The sequence below is a fragment of the Metarhizium robertsii genome, assembly GCF_000187425.2.
Source record: "Metarhizium robertsii ARSEF 23 chromosome Unknown MAA_Scf_3, whole genome shotgun sequence".
NCBI lineage: Eukaryota > Fungi > Ascomycota > Sordariomycetes > Hypocreales > Clavicipitaceae > Metarhizium > Metarhizium robertsii.
In genome coordinates this window covers 4,512,838-4,532,259 of record NW_011942171.1, presented here as the reverse complement: position 1 = coordinate 4,532,259, position 19,422 = coordinate 4,512,838, and the positions used below count along the sequence as shown (strand labels likewise).

General features: G+C 53.2%; 9 protein-coding genes across 9 annotated transcripts; 5 read left to right on the top strand and 4 right to left on the bottom strand.

Annotated features, from left to right (window-relative positions):
- Window positions 1-929: 929 nt before the first annotated feature.
- MAA_08729 (uncharacterized protein) lies at window positions 930-1,839 on the bottom strand (the record flags this gene model as incomplete). Its single annotated transcript, XM_007826727.1, has 3 exons — window positions 930-1,376; window positions 1,439-1,651; window positions 1,717-1,839. The coding sequence occupies 3 exons, from the start codon at window positions 1,837-1,839 to the stop codon at window positions 930-932; spliced, it is 783 nt and encodes a 260-aa protein (XP_007824918.1).
- Window positions 1,840-2,158: 319 nt separating this feature from the next.
- On the top strand, window positions 2,159-3,646 carry MAA_08728 (phosphotransferase; the record flags this gene model as incomplete). Its single annotated transcript, XM_007826726.1, has 1 exon — window positions 2,159-3,646. The coding sequence occupies one exon, from the start codon at window positions 2,159-2,161 to the stop codon at window positions 3,644-3,646; it is 1,488 nt and encodes a 495-aa protein (XP_007824917.1).
- Window positions 3,647-4,309: 663 nt separating this feature from the next.
- Window positions 4,310-5,566, bottom strand: MAA_08727 (alpha/beta-hydrolase; the record flags this gene model as incomplete). Its single annotated transcript, XM_007826725.2, has 3 exons — window positions 4,310-5,212; window positions 5,282-5,470; window positions 5,549-5,566. 3 exons carry the CDS (start codon window positions 5,564-5,566, stop codon window positions 4,310-4,312), a joined length of 1,110 nt encoding a protein of 369 aa, XP_007824916.2.
- Window positions 5,567-6,030: 464 nt separating this feature from the next.
- On the bottom strand, window positions 6,031-8,268 carry MAA_08726 (protein kinase; the record flags this gene model as incomplete). Its single annotated transcript, XM_007826724.2, has 3 exons — window positions 6,031-6,437; window positions 6,495-6,594; window positions 6,646-8,268. The coding sequence occupies 3 exons, from the start codon at window positions 8,266-8,268 to the stop codon at window positions 6,031-6,033; spliced, it is 2,130 nt and encodes a 709-aa protein (XP_007824915.2).
- Window positions 8,269-9,783: 1,515 nt separating this feature from the next.
- On the top strand, window positions 9,784-11,090 carry MAA_08725 (uncharacterized protein; the record flags this gene model as incomplete). Its single annotated transcript, XM_007826723.1, has 4 exons — window positions 9,784-9,840; window positions 9,900-10,270; window positions 10,322-10,730; window positions 10,785-11,090. The coding sequence occupies 4 exons, from the start codon at window positions 9,784-9,786 to the stop codon at window positions 11,088-11,090; spliced, it is 1,143 nt and encodes a 380-aa protein (XP_007824914.1).
- A 133-nt stretch (window positions 11,091-11,223) lies between these two features.
- Window positions 11,224-12,458, bottom strand: MAA_08724 (uncharacterized protein; the record flags this gene model as incomplete). The annotated part of the gene is made up of 6 exons (XM_007826722.1): window positions 11,224-11,420; window positions 11,486-11,732; window positions 11,782-11,915; window positions 11,975-12,002; window positions 12,067-12,332; window positions 12,401-12,458. The coding sequence occupies 6 exons, from the start codon at window positions 12,456-12,458 to the stop codon at window positions 11,224-11,226; spliced, it is 930 nt and encodes a 309-aa protein (XP_007824913.1).
- Window positions 12,459-13,853: 1,395 nt separating this feature from the next.
- Window positions 13,854-15,140, top strand: MAA_08723 (uncharacterized protein; the record flags this gene model as incomplete). The annotated part of the gene is made up of 2 exons (XM_007826721.2): window positions 13,854-14,039; window positions 14,097-15,140. 2 exons carry the CDS (start codon window positions 13,854-13,856, stop codon window positions 15,138-15,140), a joined length of 1,230 nt encoding a protein of 409 aa, XP_007824912.2.
- A 673-nt stretch (window positions 15,141-15,813) lies between these two features.
- On the top strand, window positions 15,814-17,001 carry MAA_10999 (uncharacterized protein; the record flags this gene model as incomplete). Its single annotated transcript, XM_011412944.1, has 1 exon — window positions 15,814-17,001. One exon carries the CDS (start codon window positions 15,814-15,816, stop codon window positions 16,999-17,001), a length of 1,188 nt encoding a protein of 395 aa, XP_011411246.1.
- A 1,826-nt stretch (window positions 17,002-18,827) lies between these two features.
- On the top strand, window positions 18,828-19,359 carry MAA_08722 (L-PSP endoribonuclease family protein; the record flags this gene model as incomplete). Its single annotated transcript, XM_007826720.1, has 2 exons — window positions 18,828-18,939; window positions 19,037-19,359. The coding sequence occupies 2 exons, from the start codon at window positions 18,828-18,830 to the stop codon at window positions 19,357-19,359; spliced, it is 435 nt and encodes a 144-aa protein (XP_007824911.1).
- Between the last annotated feature and the right edge of the window lie 63 nt (window positions 19,360-19,422).

Below are 19,422 nucleotides of genomic sequence, written 5' to 3'. Positions count from 1 at the left end.
CCCAATGCGCTTGCATGTGCTCCACCAGGCAACTCGGCCAGTTCGTCCTGAGACACCAGACTCGACACACTAGCTAGTAGCAAGCATGTGATCGATCAGACGACCAGTCTCCAGATGCAGCCCACCACCTCCGAGCCCGTCGTGGCGCCCTGCACCCCAGGAAGTGCGCGGGAGGGCTAGAGAGTCTGTTTTGACATGGCTCGTTTCTTCCTCCCGTCCCAGGCGGGGATCTGCTCGAGTTTTAAATACCCTGGCTTGGGTCCAATGATTCCCCTTGGCCTCCTCAGTCTCCCCTTCTGCTTGAGGTTGGGCTTTGTTGCAGACCGCTCGTCTTTTCCCTAGACTAGACATCTTTGCAGCCGTGGTGTTTTTTAAACTACAAACTTGCGTTGGATATTTTCTTTTCACCTCGAGTCTTGAGGGTTATTTGGGAGTTGAAAATGGACGAGTTTCACCCTGTCCTTGCGCGCATGCGCATCGCTGCTCTTCAGTCAGAGTATGTCTTACCCCCGCCCCCCTCCCCTGCGGCTCTGCCTCTGGTCTCGGGAAATGTGTGCTGACGAGGCTGTGCTAGAGTGATGTCGCGGAACACGCAGGCAAACGGCTTTGTGCGCTTTCAGCGCAGCAAAGTCACTGTTGTGAAGGACCCCTCGGGGGCGTGGAAGCTGGGCAAGAAGAGGGTTGTTAGGGCGCGCTCAAACTCTACCTCGAGCACATCCTGAAAATGATTCTTTGTCCGGGACGTCAAGATGGGATGAGATGGAGGGGGGGAAACGCAGAGTCAACGAGATTTGCTGTCGATTCATTGGCTTCAGGGGGGTGGAATTCGTTGGTCTGGGGAGTTTTGAAGAGCGTCGGATTTTCTAGTAGCGCTAATGATACCTCTCTACTACACCGTTGCAAACCACATCTCGCTTTCCTCTTCTCATCTACCGACCCATCCAACCGCCGTCGACGACCAGCGTGTGGCCGCTGACGTAGCCGCTCGCCCGGCTCGCCAGGTAGACCGTCGTGCCCTTGAAGTCGTCCGGGCTGCCCCATCGTCCCGCGGGGATGCGGGCGCTGATGCTCGCCAGGCGCTCGGGGTTGTTCAGCAGCGCCGTGTTCATGTCCGTCTCGATGTATCCGGGGGCGATGGCGTTGACCGTGATGCCCTTGGACGTCCATTCGTTTGCGAAGCTCTTGGTGACCTGGCCCACTGCGCCCTTGGACGCCGCGTACGCCGGGACCGTGAAGCCGCCCTGGAAGGTGAGCAGCGAGGCAAAGTTGATGATGCTGCCGCGGCGGCCTGTGGTGGGCGACGGCTCGAGATGCAGCATGTGTGCGCCCACGTCTCGGCAGAGCGTGAATACGGCATTGAGGTTGACTTGCATGACCTGCGCAGGGCTGTTAGCACCGCGACGCTGCGTTTCACATCAGGGGGTAGGTAGGCAGGAACCTCGTTGAAATCGCTGTCGGGAAACTCCTCGCACGGATGTCGCCTCTGGATGCCGGCACACGTCACCAGAATCCGAAGCTCGTGTCCGTCGGCCAGAATCTTGGGAGTCAGCGCCTTGACGGACTGCTGGTCCGCCATGTCGGCCGTGTAGATCCACGCCTTGCGGCCCAACTTTTCAATCGCTTCCTTGGTGGAAGTGACACTGGTATCTCGCTGCATTGGAGGAATCAGCATGGCTCTTCGCTAATGACTCTTCATGCTTGGTTGTTTCGAACTACCTGTACGAGAATGACATCAGCGCCTGCTTCGGCGAGGCCAATGGCCACAGCCTGGCCGATGCCACGGGTGCAGCCTGTGACCACGGCTGTCTGGCCCTGAAGTGAGAATATCGGCGCGCTCATATCGACTTGTTTCCGTGTGTTTTTGATGCTGGGGAGAAGCAGCGCGGAGAGAGCGAGAACATGAGGTGATATCTTTTCGGCAAAGTCGACACAAAAGCAAAAGCCGACGGCTGCTGCCTCCCCCGCGGGGGTTCTAGTGGGGGCTCGGCGCTAAATGCTCGATTTGGTAATATTCCTTCAGGGTCCCCACGTGAATTGCAGTTAGTACTGACATGTAGTCACTAGGCCAAATCAAGCGGTAATAGCACGAATAGATAGGGTCAATTGGTAGCACGATTAACACGACCCTTCAAATCAGCCTTACCATATCTTATCCAGGATGACAGCACGACAGGACTCTGACAATGTTGCATGGGACCGAAGCGACGAGCTCTGGGAGGAGGCCATGAAGCAAGTCCGATCTGCCTCAGCCTGTCGCAAAGTCGTATCTTTTGCCGAGAAGATGTTTGCAAAACCCGCGACTTTGGTCACGCCCTTGATCATTGGCGGCTTCAATGTGCTCTATCCCATACGCATCGAGGGTCTTCCTACCAATGTTCTCGTTCGTCTGCCCTGCCCCAACCAAGCGCTGTTTCCTGAAGAGAAGACGCTTGCAGAAGCCGCGACCGCGGCATGCATTAGCCAACGTACTCTTGTTCCGATTCCGAAACTTTTCAGTCACGGCATTGATCCCGACATTGGGCCGTTCATGATTATCGAAGACGTTGGATCTCGACGGAGCATGGGCCAGGTCCTGGAAGCTCCCCGCGATGATCCTAATGACACGCCCGTCTTGCAGCCCGACATTCCCGAGGACAAGCTCAAGTGCCAGTATTTTAAAATGGCACGGTGTGTGCTACAGCTTGCACAAGCTACCTTTCCATGTATCGGAAGCCTCGTCGAGACAAGCAACAAGTCGTACCGCGTAATGGGACGGCCCATCACTCTCAACATGCGCAACATGGTTCAGCTTTCCAATGTTCCAAGATGCATCTTTCCGCCCAAAGGCACCACGTACCACAGCGCTGATGAGTGGTACACCGTCTTGGCCGAAATGCAAATCGCAACCCTCGTCTTCCAGCACAACGACATGATTTCGTCAGAGGACGATTGCAGGACCAAATATGTCGCTCGGCAGCTGTTCCGCAGATTAGCCAAGCAAGGGCGCCTGTCAATTTTCGGATTCGCCGAGGATAACTGGTCGTCCTGCTACAAGGACGCCCGCGCAACATTGCCGGCGCCAGACGGCTCGGGCTCTTTTCGCCTGTGGTCCGATGATTTCAGACCTGCCAATGTTCTCGTCGATGAGGATGACCATGTTCTCGCGGCCATTGACTGGGAATACGCATACGTCGGGCCAACACAATTCGTCCTTGACCCGCCCTGGTGGTTACTTCTCGACGTGCCAGAGATGTGGGATGAGGGCATTGATGATTGGGCTACCATCTACGAAAGCCGGCTGCAGACCTGGCTTTCAGCCCTGGAAGAGGCAGAGAAAGACGTGCAAGCCGGTTCTTTACGGCTCTCGGAATACATGCGCGAGAGCTGGAGGACAGGCCGCTTCTGGCTCAATTATGCCGCTAGAAAGAGCTGGGCCTTTGATGCTATATACTGGAAGTACTTGGATGAGAGATTTTTCGGTCACCGGGACAAAGACATTCCCACGGAGCAATTGTGGAAGACGAGGGTGAAGCTTCTGAATCAAGAGGAACAAGCGGGGATGGAGGCGCTCGTGCAAGTGAAGATGGCGGAGATGCAGCAACGAGTACTGGTTGAGTGGGATGCTGTGGAAGCGAGGGAGCGACTGTCTTCCCTTCTCTTCGACTGATGTCACACAGATGCCACTCGCCGGCCACTATGACTGTGATGTTCGACTTACTGCAGGGCCTGGCGCGATGGTCACTATCGTCATTGGTCCCGTAGCTGCTAGTGTCAATGAATGTGAAGCGAAGACCCGGCTGTTTCTTGATGCGTAGTTGATCAACCAAGATTGATCCTCCCACCTCCGCATCCTCGGCGACAGAGAAATGCAACCAGAGCACCCAAGTAGTGCGCCAGGTAGGGGACCTCGCATCTTCTCCTCGCGTTCCAAAGCATACAGAAAGGTGCCCAATCGAGGGTTGTATGCTTCCATCCAAGTGATATACCCGCCGGGCCAATACTCTGGGCTTTCAACAAGTAGACACCACCACGGATTGAGCGAAAAAATTTATTACCATATTATTTTCTCGTATATTTTAGGAAAATATCTGGCAGTAGTATATGATATTATATTTCTTACAAGTATACATATCACCAAGTAAACGATACCTAGCCATGTCAGCCATTCAAGCAAGATTTCTAGCACTACATCCGTGGCTTTATATACCTAGGTAGTCTTGGCTATTGTATTACACACAGTGAAGCATATCCAACGCCGGCCCATCAAGTAGCCGTTGTGCCCCGACCTCAGCCCAAGCATGTCGATGGCTCACCCCCTCCACGCCGGGCACTACGAGCACGAAAGCCCATCACTCACAGCCTTTCGAATCCACCGCTCAACCACCTCCTGAATCTCGCCGCTATTCTTCTCCAGAAACATCATGTGCCCGTTCCCATGTATCCCAACCTTGGCCAGCTCCAAATGCTCAACCTTGTCACACCCCGCCTGCCGTAGAAACTCGACCGTGCAATGGTCATACACAGCATGGTACGACGCCTCCCCCGTCACGACCAGCATCGGCTTACCCACCAGGTTCTTCAGCCTCCTCGGCGGCGGATCACTTGCCTGCAGCACACACTCCGCCAAACCCGGCCCGGCAGGCGGGTGCGTGACCCTGACAAGGTCCCTGTCCGGATCCGTCACCGGAGGCTCATACGTAATGGGCGCGTCGAAAATGCCCCAAGGCTTCGACTTCCTCCCACTAAACACGGCCTCCTGGAACGGCGGGCCCTTGGGCTCCACGAGGACCATGGCCCGGACGAGATGCGGCCGGACGTCGGTAATCAGCGGCGGATAGGCGCCCGCCTGGCTGTGCCCGAGCAAAACGACAGGCTTGCCGATCCTGTCCAGGAGCGCCGCGCCCGCCTTCTGCGCCGCCAACTGCTGGTACGCCTCGTTGTTGACAAAGGGCACCGTGGAGGCGTAGAAGGCGTCAAACACCGGGTCGCCCATGACGCCCGCTCCCGGCCACTGCGTGTGCATGGCCGCTTGGGGCCACTGCCTCGAGGGCCGGGGCGCCGTGAACCGGTCCCGCAGGAGCTCGGCGGGATATGCGGACAGGGAGGGCGCCCCGTCGCCGGGATGCCATGCCGAGCGGGCGCGCAGCGGCTGGTCCACGACGTAGACTTCGTAGCCTTGGCGGAGGAAGTCGGATGCCCAGCCTCGCCCGCCGTCGGGCTTGTTGAGGAAGTTCTAGGGGGACTGGGTTAGCCGCGGATGCGTAGTGCAGAGGGAGCTGCGGCGTAGGAGGGATGGCCGTACTGTCCCGGTCATGCAGTTCCCGTGCATCAGCACTATCGGCCACTTCTGCGTGACGCCCGGCGCAGGAACCAGCTTCTCGACGTACATTTGGTTGTGGAAGAGGTGGCCGCCTTTTCCGTCCTCGGCGTACTCGCCCCCGGCGTAGAAGTACGTGCGGACATGGGGGACTTCTGCCTCGCCGGAATCATGCTGTGGGTTTGGAGGTTAGCGACTGCTTTGGTGAGGAGAACTGGTGGGTTGTTTGTGGTGTCAAGGTTGAAATCGCACCTCGTTGGGCGGAGCCATTTCTGGCTTTGACGCTAATTTGTGGAGGACCGACAACGATGAGATGGAACCGTTTTGAGTTCCCCTTTCTGTATGTGTCGTTGAAACTGTCCTACTCGCCAAGTAGTACGCATGTCTTTTCCTCCCCGGCGGTCAAACGCGGCTGGCAACGTCCGTTTGAACAAGCTGTGTCAAAGGTAGAAAGTGGATCGATCATGGCCACATGTACGAAGAGAAAGTTGGGGTAGATGATGGTGGGGAGGGGAAGAGCCACAACCAAACTTCAATGCTCCGTAGAGTGTTGTTGATCTCTAGCTTCTTGCCATATTTCTACAGTCTATTGACAGTCGATTTCGGAGATTTAGTTCGTGTTTATTGAAATGATACCATAAATCTAACTAATATATGTATGAGAAAGGTCAATTTTCAGGATGCCCGTATTTCCCTGCCCAAGATTATGCCAAAAAAACACCGGCGCACCGGCCTTAAGTCTCACTTTTATACGCCAACAGCTCTACCAGTTCGCTCACAGAACCCCCAGACTTTAAAAATTCATGCTCCAGCAATGCATCTGCCGAAGCACGCTGCTCAGCATCGACCCTTAGACATCTCGCCAAGAATGACTTGAGCAACGGGCTGTGTTTGTCCGGATTGCGCAACGGCGGTGTCCCGGACGTGGCAATGAGATACAGTGCCCGTAAAGGCTGCTCGTCCATATATGGCGGCTCCATTTCTGCCATCTCAATAGCCATGATCCCCAAGGACCATACGTCAATCTTGTAACTGTACTTCTTTTGTCGAACCACTTCGGGGGCCATCCAATATGTGGTGCCGACCATCGTTGCACGCTTAGATCTTCGTTCGTTGAGTTTGGCACAGAATCCAAAGTCGGCTTATTCTGAATTAGTAGGTGCTCTATTTAGGTATGCGATTTAGGACGCCGACATACTGATCTTGATGTTTCCTCGGCTGTCCATGAGAACATTGTCGCTCTTGATGTCTCGATGAATGACACATCTCGCGTGAAGATGTTGTAGCCCTTTACAAGTCTGAAACTGTTAGTACGCCTCGACAGAACGTCCTAGTCCAGGCCCACATACCTCTCTGCAAATAGTTGCCATATGTCTTTCGGAAATTGTTGAGTTATTGTCTATAATATCGTTCAATGCACCACCATCCATATAGTCAATCACAACCCATAGTTGTCTGTTCTCGTTGACGAGGAATGCCTCGAGGAAGTTGATAATGTTCTCATGTCGGTTCTCCTTCATGATCATAATCTCATCCACAAGAAGTTCCTTGCGAGCCTGACGTGCAAGGACCATTTCCTTAATTGCAACCCGAGTATTCAAGCCTCGATCGAGAATAATGTCGCGAGCAGTCCCAACAGCCGTGGCCTTGATCTTGGCAACATATACGGAGCCGGAAGCACCCTGCCCAATCTTCTTCTGTCTAGCATACGAGTCATCTGGATTTCCTGAAGACACAACTGTCTGTAACTTGGAAATGAGCTCAGCCTCTGACGTAGTTTGATGTCGAATCGTCTGTCTTCGCATTGACGGAACAGGAATAGGCGTTAACCCGGGGTCTTGGGCTGGCTGCAAATCATGTTTAGGACAGACCTCTGGCGGGACGGGCGCTGGGTTTGCTGTAGCTGTATCCGCAGCTGGCTGCTGGGGGATAGGCCGAACCGGCTGAGCAGGTACCCGTCGCAACTTCGGAGCCAATGGTGCTGGGCGTAACGGCTGGGTGTCCTGTGTAGCCTTTGGTGTAGCTTTCCCGGGGGCTCCAGGGGGAGATACGGCTATATTCTTGAAAGGTATGTTGGGCCGTCTCTCCTGGCTTCGTTCTCTCCTCTGTTCGTGCTGTTGGAATGTGAGTTTCACGTGGCCGCCATATGCGGTATATGCATTCTCCAGAGGACGAGGGGATTCATTGGTTTGAGTTGGAATAGTTGGATCCTTGCCAGAAGCCTCGTTCAGCTCCTCGAGCAATCGGGTTGCTCGGGTTGGTGACAGCGCCAAATACTGCTCGGGATTGTTAGACTTTTTTGTCAGATCGGAATAAAAATCGACAGCTTCGATAACGGCTTGTGGATTTCGTGCGTAATCTTCTTTCGTTATCGTCGACGCACTTAACAACTGAGCCCATTCGTGGGGCAGGCCGACGAATTCTTTGCTAGTTGCATTGAACCCAACGTGTACTGCATGCGAAAAGTTGGTGGGATTGCTCACCCCCCCTAATCCCGGACATGCCGTATATATGAAGTCAATCCAACCGTATAATTCATCCTCCGTTTTGGTCTTGACGTGCAAGATGCGCATGCCACCCTCCTTGTCGCCAGGGCTAGATGAAGTTCCATCGGCTTTCCTCTTAATCTCCAGAATCGGGGTACCAGTTTCGACGCGACCAATGCCAACAACATCTGTCAAAAAGAGCGTGTACACCGACTTGCCTCCTTCCGTCTTGCAAAAGTCGAGCCACTCTCTGCTGAGGATCAAGTATCTGTCCTTCCAGGCTGTGATAAAGCTGCCTTCCCTTACTGTGACCCATCCTTGATGCCGTATTGGACATGGCACCAACCCCGCCGTGATGTTCTGTTTCCGCCGTGCGACGGGCAGTGAGACAGTGGAACCTGTGTAGGTGGTTACAGTCGTACCAGGAACCGGCGAGATGGCAGTATTTGCCAAGGTGGCCCCATGTGCGCGTTGCTGCCGCGACATATCGGTCGACAGTGGACACCCTTGGGTGCCAGAGAAATGAAGATTGCTGAATGATTGAGCACAATCTGGTGTTCGAGAGGCGATTTCTGTGTTTTTGGCGCTGATTCTCCTTTGGTCTTGAGAGCGACGGCGCTTCCCTCCTAAGTTGAGAGACGGTACTCCGTATGGGAGTGAAGGAAAAGACGACGAGTCTCCGCTATGAAGTAAATGGAGCTAACCGCCTTGCGCTCTTGATGCCGAACATCTGTTCACGAATACCAAGGCAGACTTGACAGAAGGAAGAGCGTCAAAAAAAAAATGAGTTATGTGAACCAACAGGCAGGCCGCGCGAACCACCTGGTCCGGTTGAGGAGCCTCTGGACGGCCAACGATCAAAGTCAGATATGGTGATCCAGAGCAACGAATCCCTGCGGCAGGACTCCGTGGGCGCTCAGACTGTAGGGTTTTTCGCTTCTTTGCTTCGTGGACGCGATCTATCGTTGCCCGTGATGATGAGGCTTGAATTCGAAAGTGTGGAGGTGGGGAAGACAGGAAGTCCCCAACCAACAGCACTGTTCTCGATTGTCCTGAATGTGATCCTCCTGTCAGCAGGGGTGGATTTTTCAGCCTCCGGCCGCGAGGGCGACATGCTGGCGACATGAGGCTCATTGTCGCACTGGATGGTGATAATTGACGGCGGGCAGTGAATTTTGTCGCGAGACCAAGGTGAATCGTGTTTCGCCATTCTAACCTGGATTTGCGATGTCAAATCTTTGGCTTGATTGGCCTAACCGGCTTGCGGCTGGCTGCATGACGATCAGTCCGTGGACAGAAGAGGATGAAAGTTAGCGCCAAACGGCCAACAGAAGCAACATCAGCGATTGATGGGTTTATGAGGGACAATGTTGTAGATTTTGTGTCGTCTGGTGGGAGTTTAATTTCGCAAGCAAAAGAGATGGGGACTGCTCACCCTACAGTCTGTGGCAGAATACATTTACCCACAAAGAAGTATATACTACTATACACTAATGTACTATACTATCAAGCGCGATGGGAAGGTACTTGGCCTGGTTAAATTTCATTGCCTCCCACGCCTTTTGAATCGCTCCTTCCGCGAGCTGGGTGTGTTGCTCCTTAAGGCAACTCTCCCCGGCGAGGGCAAGAGGGAGCAAGTGTCAGATGCCGCTACCCCGCCCCCACTTCGGCGCAGTCTCCGGCTATTGAACGCAGTACTAGCACAGTCAAGACGACGTCGGCGAATGATTGACGTGTAGCAAACCGGATACTGAATCACTGCGGCATTCCAGCCCGCGAAGTCGGACCATACCAGACCCTTGACCGGACTCTTGGCGGGGATTTAATTGCCACGATCTGTGCTCTGGATGCTGTGATTCTGGAACTCTGACCACCTGGATTTTGGTTTCCACCGCGATTTTGGATCTCTTGCTTGCCCGCCGCCTGCTTGCTGCACGCAATATACTCACCCGAAAGCATTGGAAGCCAAGTTGGATTTGGTTATTTTGGACAAACATCACAATGGCTTCACAGAGCGTCAACGCATCCGTTCTACACGGAGCCAAGGACCTGCGCATTGTAAAAAACCCGCCCAGTCATTTATCTCCAGCATTGCGCATACTAATTGACATGCTCAGGAAACCCGTGATGTGCCAGGTCCTGCAGCCGACGAAGTACAGATTGCCATCCAGTCCACCGGCCTCTGCGGCTCAGACCTGCACTACTTCAACCATTACCGAAATGGAGACATTATTGTTCGCGAGCCCTTGACGCTCGGCCACGAGTCGAGCGGCACCGTGGTGGCAGTTGGCTCCGACGTCAAGAGCCTGGCGCCCGGAGACCGAGTCGCTCTCGAAGTCGGCCTGCCCTGCGAGACCTGCGAATACTGCAAACAAGGCCGATACAACATCTGCCGCGGAATGAAGTTTAGAAGCTCGGCCAAAGCCAACCCTCACGCGCAGGGCACGCTGCAAGAAAAGATCAACCACCCTGCTCGTTGGTGTCACAAGTGAGAGCCCCCGCATCATCCTCCAAAATCTCCCCGCGCTGATTCACACAGACTCCCGTCTCAGCTCTCTCTAGATTTAGGCGCAATCATTGAGCCACTCTCGGTTGCTATGCACGCGCGGAACCGTGCCAACCTGCCCGCCGGCTCAACAGTACTCGTCTTTGGCGCCGGCGCGGTCGGTCTCCTCGCTGCGGCAGTCAGCAAGGCCGACGACGCCGCTGCCGTAATCATCGCAGATATCCAAAAGGACCGCGTGGACTTTGCCGTCGCAAATGGCTATGCGGACGCGGGATTCGTTGTGCCAATGGCCCGTCCGCAGTCGATTGAAGAGAAATTGGCGTATGCGCAAGATGTCGCTAGCCAGATCAAAGAGACCCAAGTCAAGGGCAAGGCTGTTGGCGAAGTCTCTGCCGTCTATGAGTGTACCGGGGTTGAGACCTGCACGCAGACGTCCATCTACGTATGTCGAGCGATCTTTGCTCTTTGCGTCAATGAAGCTAACCGCACGGCATAGGCAACCAAACCCGGCGGCAAGGTCATGATTATTGGCATGGGAAACCCGATTCTCACGCTGCCCATGTCGGCAGCCGCACTGCGCGAAGTCGATCTTGTGGGCGTTTTTCGATACGCCAATGTCTACGAGAGAGCGATCGAGCTCCTTTCAAATCGTCCTCGTAATATGCCGGACTTGTCTTCGCTTGTTACCCACCGATTCAAGGGTATGGACCACATTGGCGATGCATTCGCGATGGCGGGTAGAGTCAAGGACGATGATGGGCGTCTGGTTCTCAAGGTTGTAGTGGACATGAAGCAGGAGTAGGGGGAGTCATTGCAGTCGTGTAGTTTAGTATCACTATAAAAATAGGCAAACATACAAAGTAGGAGTTTAGCAGAAGTGTTGCAGTCTATAGTCATTATTCACTCTTCTCCATGATCGTGGCTATCTATGTAATTTACTGTTTATCCGGGAAGCCAAAGTTGATCCCGAATGGCGGATACACATAACGCTTCAATTCACCCTTGTTGGTCAGGTCGTCGGAGTAGTCTGTCAAAACCTTCATGTCGTCGGCGTCCAGCTTGACAATCTCCAGATTGGCCTTGATCCGAGCAGGCGTGACAGACTTGGGCAGGACAGTGCTGCCGCGGGCAACTACACTCTTTGGTTAAGCCAAGGGATACAACTTGTCATCCCAACAATGATTGCTGATTACGTACCGTGGTAGCTGAGTAGAATAGTGGAAGGACTGACACCCTTCTTCTCAGCAAGCTTGACAACCGGCGCGGCGCTCATCATCGGCCCACCAGTGCTTCCGAGCGGGCTGTAAGCCATGACGTGAATGCCCTTTTCGTTACACAGGTCGACTATCTCCTGCTGCGGCAGGCTGGGGTGGTTTTCGATCTGGTTCACGGCGGGGACGACCTTGGCATGGGGCAGAAGCTCCTCGAGGTACTTTTTGCTGTACTAGACTGGCGTCAGCGACGGAACGACACGCGGTAGTTTTTGGACGCACGTTGCAGACGCCAATGGCCTTGGCTTTGCCGCTCGCAAACACCTGCTCCATCTGCTTCCAGGCCTCGACGTGGTTCCAGTCGCGGATAATGTCGCGCGAGCCGTCGGGCAGGGTGGGAAACTTGTCGTCGTTGCCTGGATCTGATTTAGCATGATGCAACCCGACAGTCCAGCTTCGAGGTTTGTTTGCCCACCTTTGGGGTTGAGCAAAACAGGCCAGTGCTACCAGGCGATTAGCAAACCGCTCCGCAGGCAATTCTCATTTCCATCGCACAAGCGCACTCACAATCAGGAGCAGGTCGACGTATTCCAGCCCCAGGCTCTGCAAGCTCTTCTCCAAGCCCTCGGCCACACGCGTGTTGTACGTCGCCCACACCTTGGTCACCACAAACACGCCCTCGCGCTTCACGCCCGCGGCAAAGGCCTCCTTGAGCCCCTGCCCGACTTCGCCTTCATTGCCGTAGCAGTACGCGCCGTCGACGAGCTTGTACCCGTTCTGGAGGGCGTACGAGACGGCGGCCTGGACCTCTCCAGGCTTGGATTGCCAGGTTCCTTAACAAAAAAAAAACAGCCTTGTTAGCGTGGCTCACGGGTTGGCATCGCGGATAGAGTATACGCACCCAGGCCCACGGCGGGAATCTCGGCACCGGTGTTGAGCTTGAACTTGAGGTCGGACATTTTGCAGATGCTCAGAAACGGGGGGAGTAGATTTGGGAGGCAGGGAGAGCTGCGCAGAGTGGGATCAGGGCCATTATATTCGCGGCACTCTTTTTTGGCCTTGACATCATCTCTGGCGCGGACGTTGCATTTGCTGTCCCCGGGATATCAGTAACCGATGGCAACTACTGCAATTGGTTGCCGTCGGCGGGAGAAGCTCAAGTCGGGGATGGCGCGTGGAGAGCGTGGAGAAATATCGACTGGAGTTGTAGCCACGGAGAAAAAAGACCGTCAGGGTTTTTTGTGGGCCTGCGGGGTCATTCTGCTGCTCAAGCGGGATTTCTTTTTCTGGTTCCTGGCGTTCTGGTTGCGTTGGAGACGAGCATCGGGGTCGGTTCGGGCGAGTCTCCGGGTTTGTGGGTGTTGGAAATGTCGGTCCCAATTCTCGATTCCGAAAGGGATAAGATGGTGTCGAGGAATCATCTGCTCGCCTCCAGCGTAATAGAGCAGGGAGACTGAGTCGGTTGCCACGGCTGTTCTCCGAGGCCGGAGACTGAACCTATCAATAATGTATTTCCCCCTCCAGGGGTGTTGGGCGCTGTCTCGCGATGTTGCTCGTGAGTCGCGATGCCCCTGGTGGTTAGAGTTTTGGAAGGTGCCAACGGGTACAGTACTCAACACCAAAACGGCAGGATCGCGATAATCCACAAAGATATTACCGGCATTGAAGTTCGGGCCAATAGCAGTCATGCAAGGCCCATCTAGCGTGGCGTCTTATGAAGACGGTACGCCGCAGTCGAAATTGAAGCACCACGCCCATCACCGCCGACGACAAACTACTATTCCAGTCATTTATTCTGGATTGCGCGCTGTCTGGGACGCCGTAAACAATGGCCATTGTGCATGACGGCGCACCCGAAGCGTCAAAAATGTCAATCAAAGGAAAGAAAGCAGATGGGTCCGAGGACAGCACTAGAAGCTAAAGGAAAGGGGACATCAATCTCGAGTCTGGGATTCTGGAAGAGACAAAGCAGGGGCAGCAATACTCCGTAGGTGGGTGCTGGATGGCCACATGCACATGCAGCTCCTTTTGTTACACAAAAATCGCACCGCGAGGTGCTTACTAACCACATTTCGGTTTGGTCGCGGCATGTTTACCAGGCATGACCCATGACCCCATCAAGTTGCGTCCCTTTGTGCAGAGCTACAAATACGGGAGGCCATGAAACTCTCTTTCCAAAAATAATGTAGACAAAAAACTGCAAGCCGTTTCTATTTCCGGCTTGATTGGGTTTCCCATCATCTCGTGCTGTTGCCTCCTTGCCGTGCGACTCAAGTCCAGATCATAAACGGCGTCGCTTCTCCCGTTTTCCTCCCAGGTCCAACAACATCACGACCTCAAGTGCTGGCTAAACCATGCATCCAGACTGGCCAGAATCCGACGCCGATTTGGTGCCACTTCCACAATGCCTTGGCCCCAAGCTCAAGCCCTTTGACTTTCTCGGCCCTCAAAAGATTAACTTTCTTGAATACCTGGGGCAGGGCCTGCATTCATTTGTGTTCAAGGTCGAAATTCTTGGGCACATCTACGCCTTGAAACTCGTAAGCAGTTGCCCCCCTTTTGAAGCACATGATGGAGACTTAACCATATATTTGCAGTTTAGGTTTGACTACGTCGATGAATGGATAGGCACAGCAGAAACCTTCGATAAGAACGATACTATTGCTTTGAACGTCATGTACAATTATTCAGAGGCATTCAACTGTGAATGCCGCAGCTTTGGCCGTCTTCAAGAAGCGGGCTACGAGGAGCTGGCAGTCAAATGCTTTGGCTACCTACTCCTCGACGAAGAACACGAACGAATCATGATGGACAAGTTCAGTCATGTTGACCTCGAGTTTAATGGAAATGTCTATGCTTCAGGGTGTGATGACGTACGCGCGAGCTTTACAGGCAAAAGTGGTAGGCCTCCCCCCATCCGGGGCATCGTCAAAGAATTCGGTTTGGAGGCAAAGAATCTAAAAACAAAGGACATGCGCAAAGTCCTTCAAGACATCAAGCGGTTTCACCAGCTCGGCATCATCGGCCTCGATGTGGCTGATCGACAGCTTATCAACGGCAAGCTCTGCGACTTTAGCACGGCCATTACTGTCCCTCACTTCATCACGACTCCCGAGCTAAGCCCATATCTTCCGCCTGTTGCCCCGCCCGCCATGGCATATGAAACCTTTATAATAACCATGAATGATTATTGGGAATTTGATGACATGGTGCAACTATGGAATGAGGAGCATGAGGACCAGAAGACTGAAATCGCAGTTCGTGCGTTCCCTAGCGGACGTGGCTGCCGAATCGACTACAACCTACGAAGCACGCCATCCAGGGACCGTGTTTATACTTTCGTTGACCCAAGGCGGTACAATTGGAAGGCGTTGGGTGCTAGCCCAGAGCCGGCCACGAGTAGAACACGGCACGGTCCAAGGACAAGACAGAGGACCAAGTCCTGCAGTGCAACAAATTCGAGAGGAGCCACGTCAAAACCGCGCATTCGGCTTGATAACTGGCCACCTCGATGGTACTTGGATTGTAAAAAAGAGACGGCGGCCCGTTTGAAAAAGCAAACATCCTTTGCGTACAAACTCAGATGGCATGCCAACAATGGCCTGATATATCCAATGCCCGTCGTGGTAGGGGGCAGGTGAACAATTGCGGCTCTTCATACTGTCTGATAGCAGCACGATTCTACCAGAACATGTTGCGCTACATGACAAGCAAGTCATGTCCGATTAGCAAATCGTTGACCATGCAATCATGTATTTTGTAATAATTCCTAATAAGAGCTGTATTTTAGACGGAGTTATATTGGAGATGAAGATTAATATAAATTTACTCAAGATTGCTCTATTTTATTACTTGAGAGAGTATTACATGTCGCATATGCTACCACGCCGGCCCAGCCACTCAAACGCCGACTCGTAGAGCACTGGCCACATTTTGATTCCTTGAACAAAGCGCACGGTTAGGTCACTCACTCAGGTGGCCCAAGAATGAACAGAGCCGCGTTGGGCGCAAAAATCGTTGTAACCCAACGTTGCACAGTGACACATGTGATTTGTGCTACTCCAAAGCGGGGAAGAGCAATTACTTGCTCCTGTTATAAGTACATTTGCCTCCGGTGCAACAAGCGTCAAGTACAATCTTCTGTCGACTCTCATGAGACCCCTCAACAGGGCGAGAGACAAAGTTTTCACCAGATAAGCTACCCGGCTACCCCGTCCTATTTGAATATCATGGTATACTAGTGTATACTTGTCGACAGACGAATATACTCTGCCACAGATTGATCATTATACGTCGTACATTTCAAGTCTCAACATGGCGAGCCAGCGCACTGCCCCCCTTACCTTACGACATGTTCTCTGTCAGCAGAAGCCGACCATACTCTGCAAATCGAAGCTCAATAGAAACAGTCGTAGCCTAGCTTGGCCAGAGGTAGCCGCCTTCACCATCTGGCGCGACTTCAATCTGGAAAACCTCAATGACAGCTACGGTCATATCCTCGACGCTGATGATCTACTATATCCGTTGGAGTTGCCTCAGGTCGAAGTACTACAGGGAGTTGAGACCGAGGTAGACAGGGATATCGGACACTTGATCGCCTGGAACGATGCCTTGATGCAGCAGACACTCCTAGTCGCCAAGACAAGGCTTGGAATCTGCCAAGAGAGCAACCTCACATACCTTTACTCGACTCCTGACAAGTCGGTTATTGCGAAGTTACCCAATGCCTCTAGTGGCTCTCAAGTGGACCACGTTATCGGGCTCGATAATCGCTTGGAACCCGTTCTCGTCGTCGGCCTTGGGAGATTATCCTCGAAGTGGGCATGTATGAAACTCCTGGCTAAGCTCCCACAGCCATCCGGGGAAATGGCCTTGCCACTACGACAGTTGGGGAATTTATGCCGAAAAGCCGGGACCCGTTATGGGTATATTCAGACTGAGGAAGACCTAGTCGTGTGCTGTTTCTCCGACACTGACAACGGTGAAGACTTGAAGGCAGCAGTCATGCCGGTCCCATGCACCAAACATGGCGTCAATATGCTCACGTCGGAACTTGCTCTGTGGTGGCTCTGCATGATAGCGATGTCTCCCAATCACAGCCGCCTGATCCAAAAGGAGCAAGACATGGTCAAGATCAACGAATGGGAGCGCCTTTACCATGACGCGGACACCACCGTGATGCGGCATCGATACTCTAACTTTGAGAAGTCAATGAGCCCAGCGACTCCTTCCATGGCCTTTATCAACTTGGCCCCTGCAAGCTCAGGAATCAACCAGAATTACTTGGCAAACCCTGTCCAGCCGGAGGGTACGAATAATCCGAAGAGTCTGGCAGAGCTGGAGGACTGGGGTTGCTCGAGCAACTCTGCTGACGAGAGCGCTTGGAATAACCCGGGTGTCTGGACCATCCCGACCAACCCGAACACTTGGGTTGATCCGAAAATGTTGAGTATGAATCAGGTTGCCGATTCTGGCTTCAATCAGAGCACCTACCAGCCCTGACTGGATAGTCGGCAATGGCGCGCTAAACTGTGAGATGCTGCAGGGTTCAGATTGGAATATTTGTTTTTGCTTAGTAGGTAGCCAGTAGCTGGTAGTATGCTATCGCGAGAACTAGTTATAGTTGATTGAGATAGTAAACTAGTATTTTCTTTAAATAAATTAAATTATACAATTCAGGTGTTTTTTTCTAAAAACTTAAAACAAGATAATATATTATTAATTTTAGAATCGAAATACGCTTTTATAATTAATAGTATTATTAGTTATATTTTCATTATTTAAGGTGATTTAAAAATATAAGCTTATCTTATAATAATAATAATAATAAACTAACCCTTAATACTTATAACAGCTTTCACAAATCACAACTCGATAAAGTCCCTCGCATATGTTCGCGCACCTACACCAACAAGCACAAGTATCTCGCCATCACGGTTCGCTCAAGGAAACCCCGTCAACATTTCATCCTGGTACAAATGCACCGCTGGTTATTGCTAATAGGATACATGTCTCCCTTTTTGCAAAAACGAAAGCTCTTCTGCTCTACTTGCAGCTAGCATTGCTAGCACCGTCGCGCAGACCCATTTCCAGTCCACGGCATGCTCACGCCTCCCCTGACTCTTCCGAAAGCCTCCCATCACTCACATCCACATGTTCCTGGGACAAGTTACTGATGGCTATGCGCACAGGCTTGTAAAAAAGCCGCCGACGGGTGCCTATTTAACCAACACGGTGTTGGGGTGATGGCAAGACGGTCGCCACGTGTGAGCCACGGGGAGGCCAAGTGTGACGCCCCCAACCATCTGAGTCACTTCAAGATCCAAGTCTAGAAAAAGGGAATTGCAACGGGCTGACCAGATGAAGTGCTTGTGCAGTGCAAAACGGGCGGAGCCTGCAACATGAGCGGCCAGATGGGAAGAGTCGTGTGCAGTCAACGGGGAGCTGCTGGCTTTTCTGAAAACCCCGACGAGGCAGCATGAAGACAAGAGTGCGCTGTGGAGGGAGATGTCTTGATATGCAGTTACATACAGAGGCGGTAGGTATTTGCGCACCTGGTGGCGCAAGGTGACGTTGGGTTGCGTAAATACGCATTGCCTGCGACTACAGGTACGGACAGCTAGCTCAAGCCGAGACGAACGCAACGGAATAACATCGTCGGTATTAGCTGAATCTAGTCCTTGTTTTGGTTCCATAGCATTGACTTTGTGTTGCACTCACATGTACAAGAGATGGCCGATTTGGCACTGCGGAATAGACCGCCCGCCCGGGCGACTCCTCCTCGGCCTCGGCATCCTTGGGCCGCTCTAGCCTCCCGAGCATGTGCATTCAAATACTACAAAAAACGATTCTTGCCCGTCACCAACACTCTCCCCCGCTCGCATCGCCACGTGCAGCCCCGATAACACGAAGTGCAGATGAGAAGGCATCGCCGCATGGTGCGACAGGCGAGCGGTGGGCAGAGGTTCCGGTAAGGTTCCGGCAAGGTTCCGGGCTGAATTCCGTGCATGAACGTCATGCGGCGCCTTGCGCCCGACCCCGCATGCCCGACTAGGTCTTCCGGAGGAGAGATGCAGCCACGCCGTTACATCCCGCTTTCTGCATTATTGCCAAGCCAGGCCTGCGTGTGGCCTTGTCGGCTTATCCCACTGTGCCTGTATGTCTGTGCCAGGCCCGTCGTGTCACCTTGAGCGTCTAGGTCAATCTGGTCCCTCCGGGTCGTGGGTCGTGGTTATAATACTCCCCCGCAACCCACCAGACTCTTGTTCGAACCAAGTCGACGCACACACACAAACGTACTTACGCATCGTTGACGCCTAACCCACAGAATGTCTCACCTCCAGTACTACGCCTACGAGAAGTTTGGAGTCCGCCAGCGGGAGGTGGTGGGCTACAGCCAGGCTGTGCGCGTCGGGGATCGGATCGAGGTCGCGGGACAAGGTATGTGCCGACTCTTTTTTATTTTTTTATTTTTTTATTTATTTTTTTTTATCATGGCAATTGCAAACCCATCTTTCTAATGCGGTTTCCTGCCCAGGTGGCTGGGACCCCGACACCGGGGTTTTCGAAAAGGAAATCAACGCCCAGATTGATCTGGCCTTTAGCAACGTCGACCGAGCCTTGAAGGACGCCGGGGGCAAGGGCTGGGAGCAAGTGTTTCGAATTAACTCCTACCACCTCCCTCTCAACCGGGAGGCCGAAGAGGCCATGGTGCGCAACCTGAAGAAGTGGATGCCCAATCACCAGCCCTTGTGGACGTGTATTGGCGTGGCCCGGCTGGCCGAGGACGACATGAGGGTGGAAATTGAGGTCTCGGCTCACGATCCCGAGGGAGCTGCCACGGCCAAGGCTAGCAAGTGAGCTGTTAGCGTTAGACAACAACGATTTTCTGTCATCAGCGGCCATTTCCCGTATACATGTGCT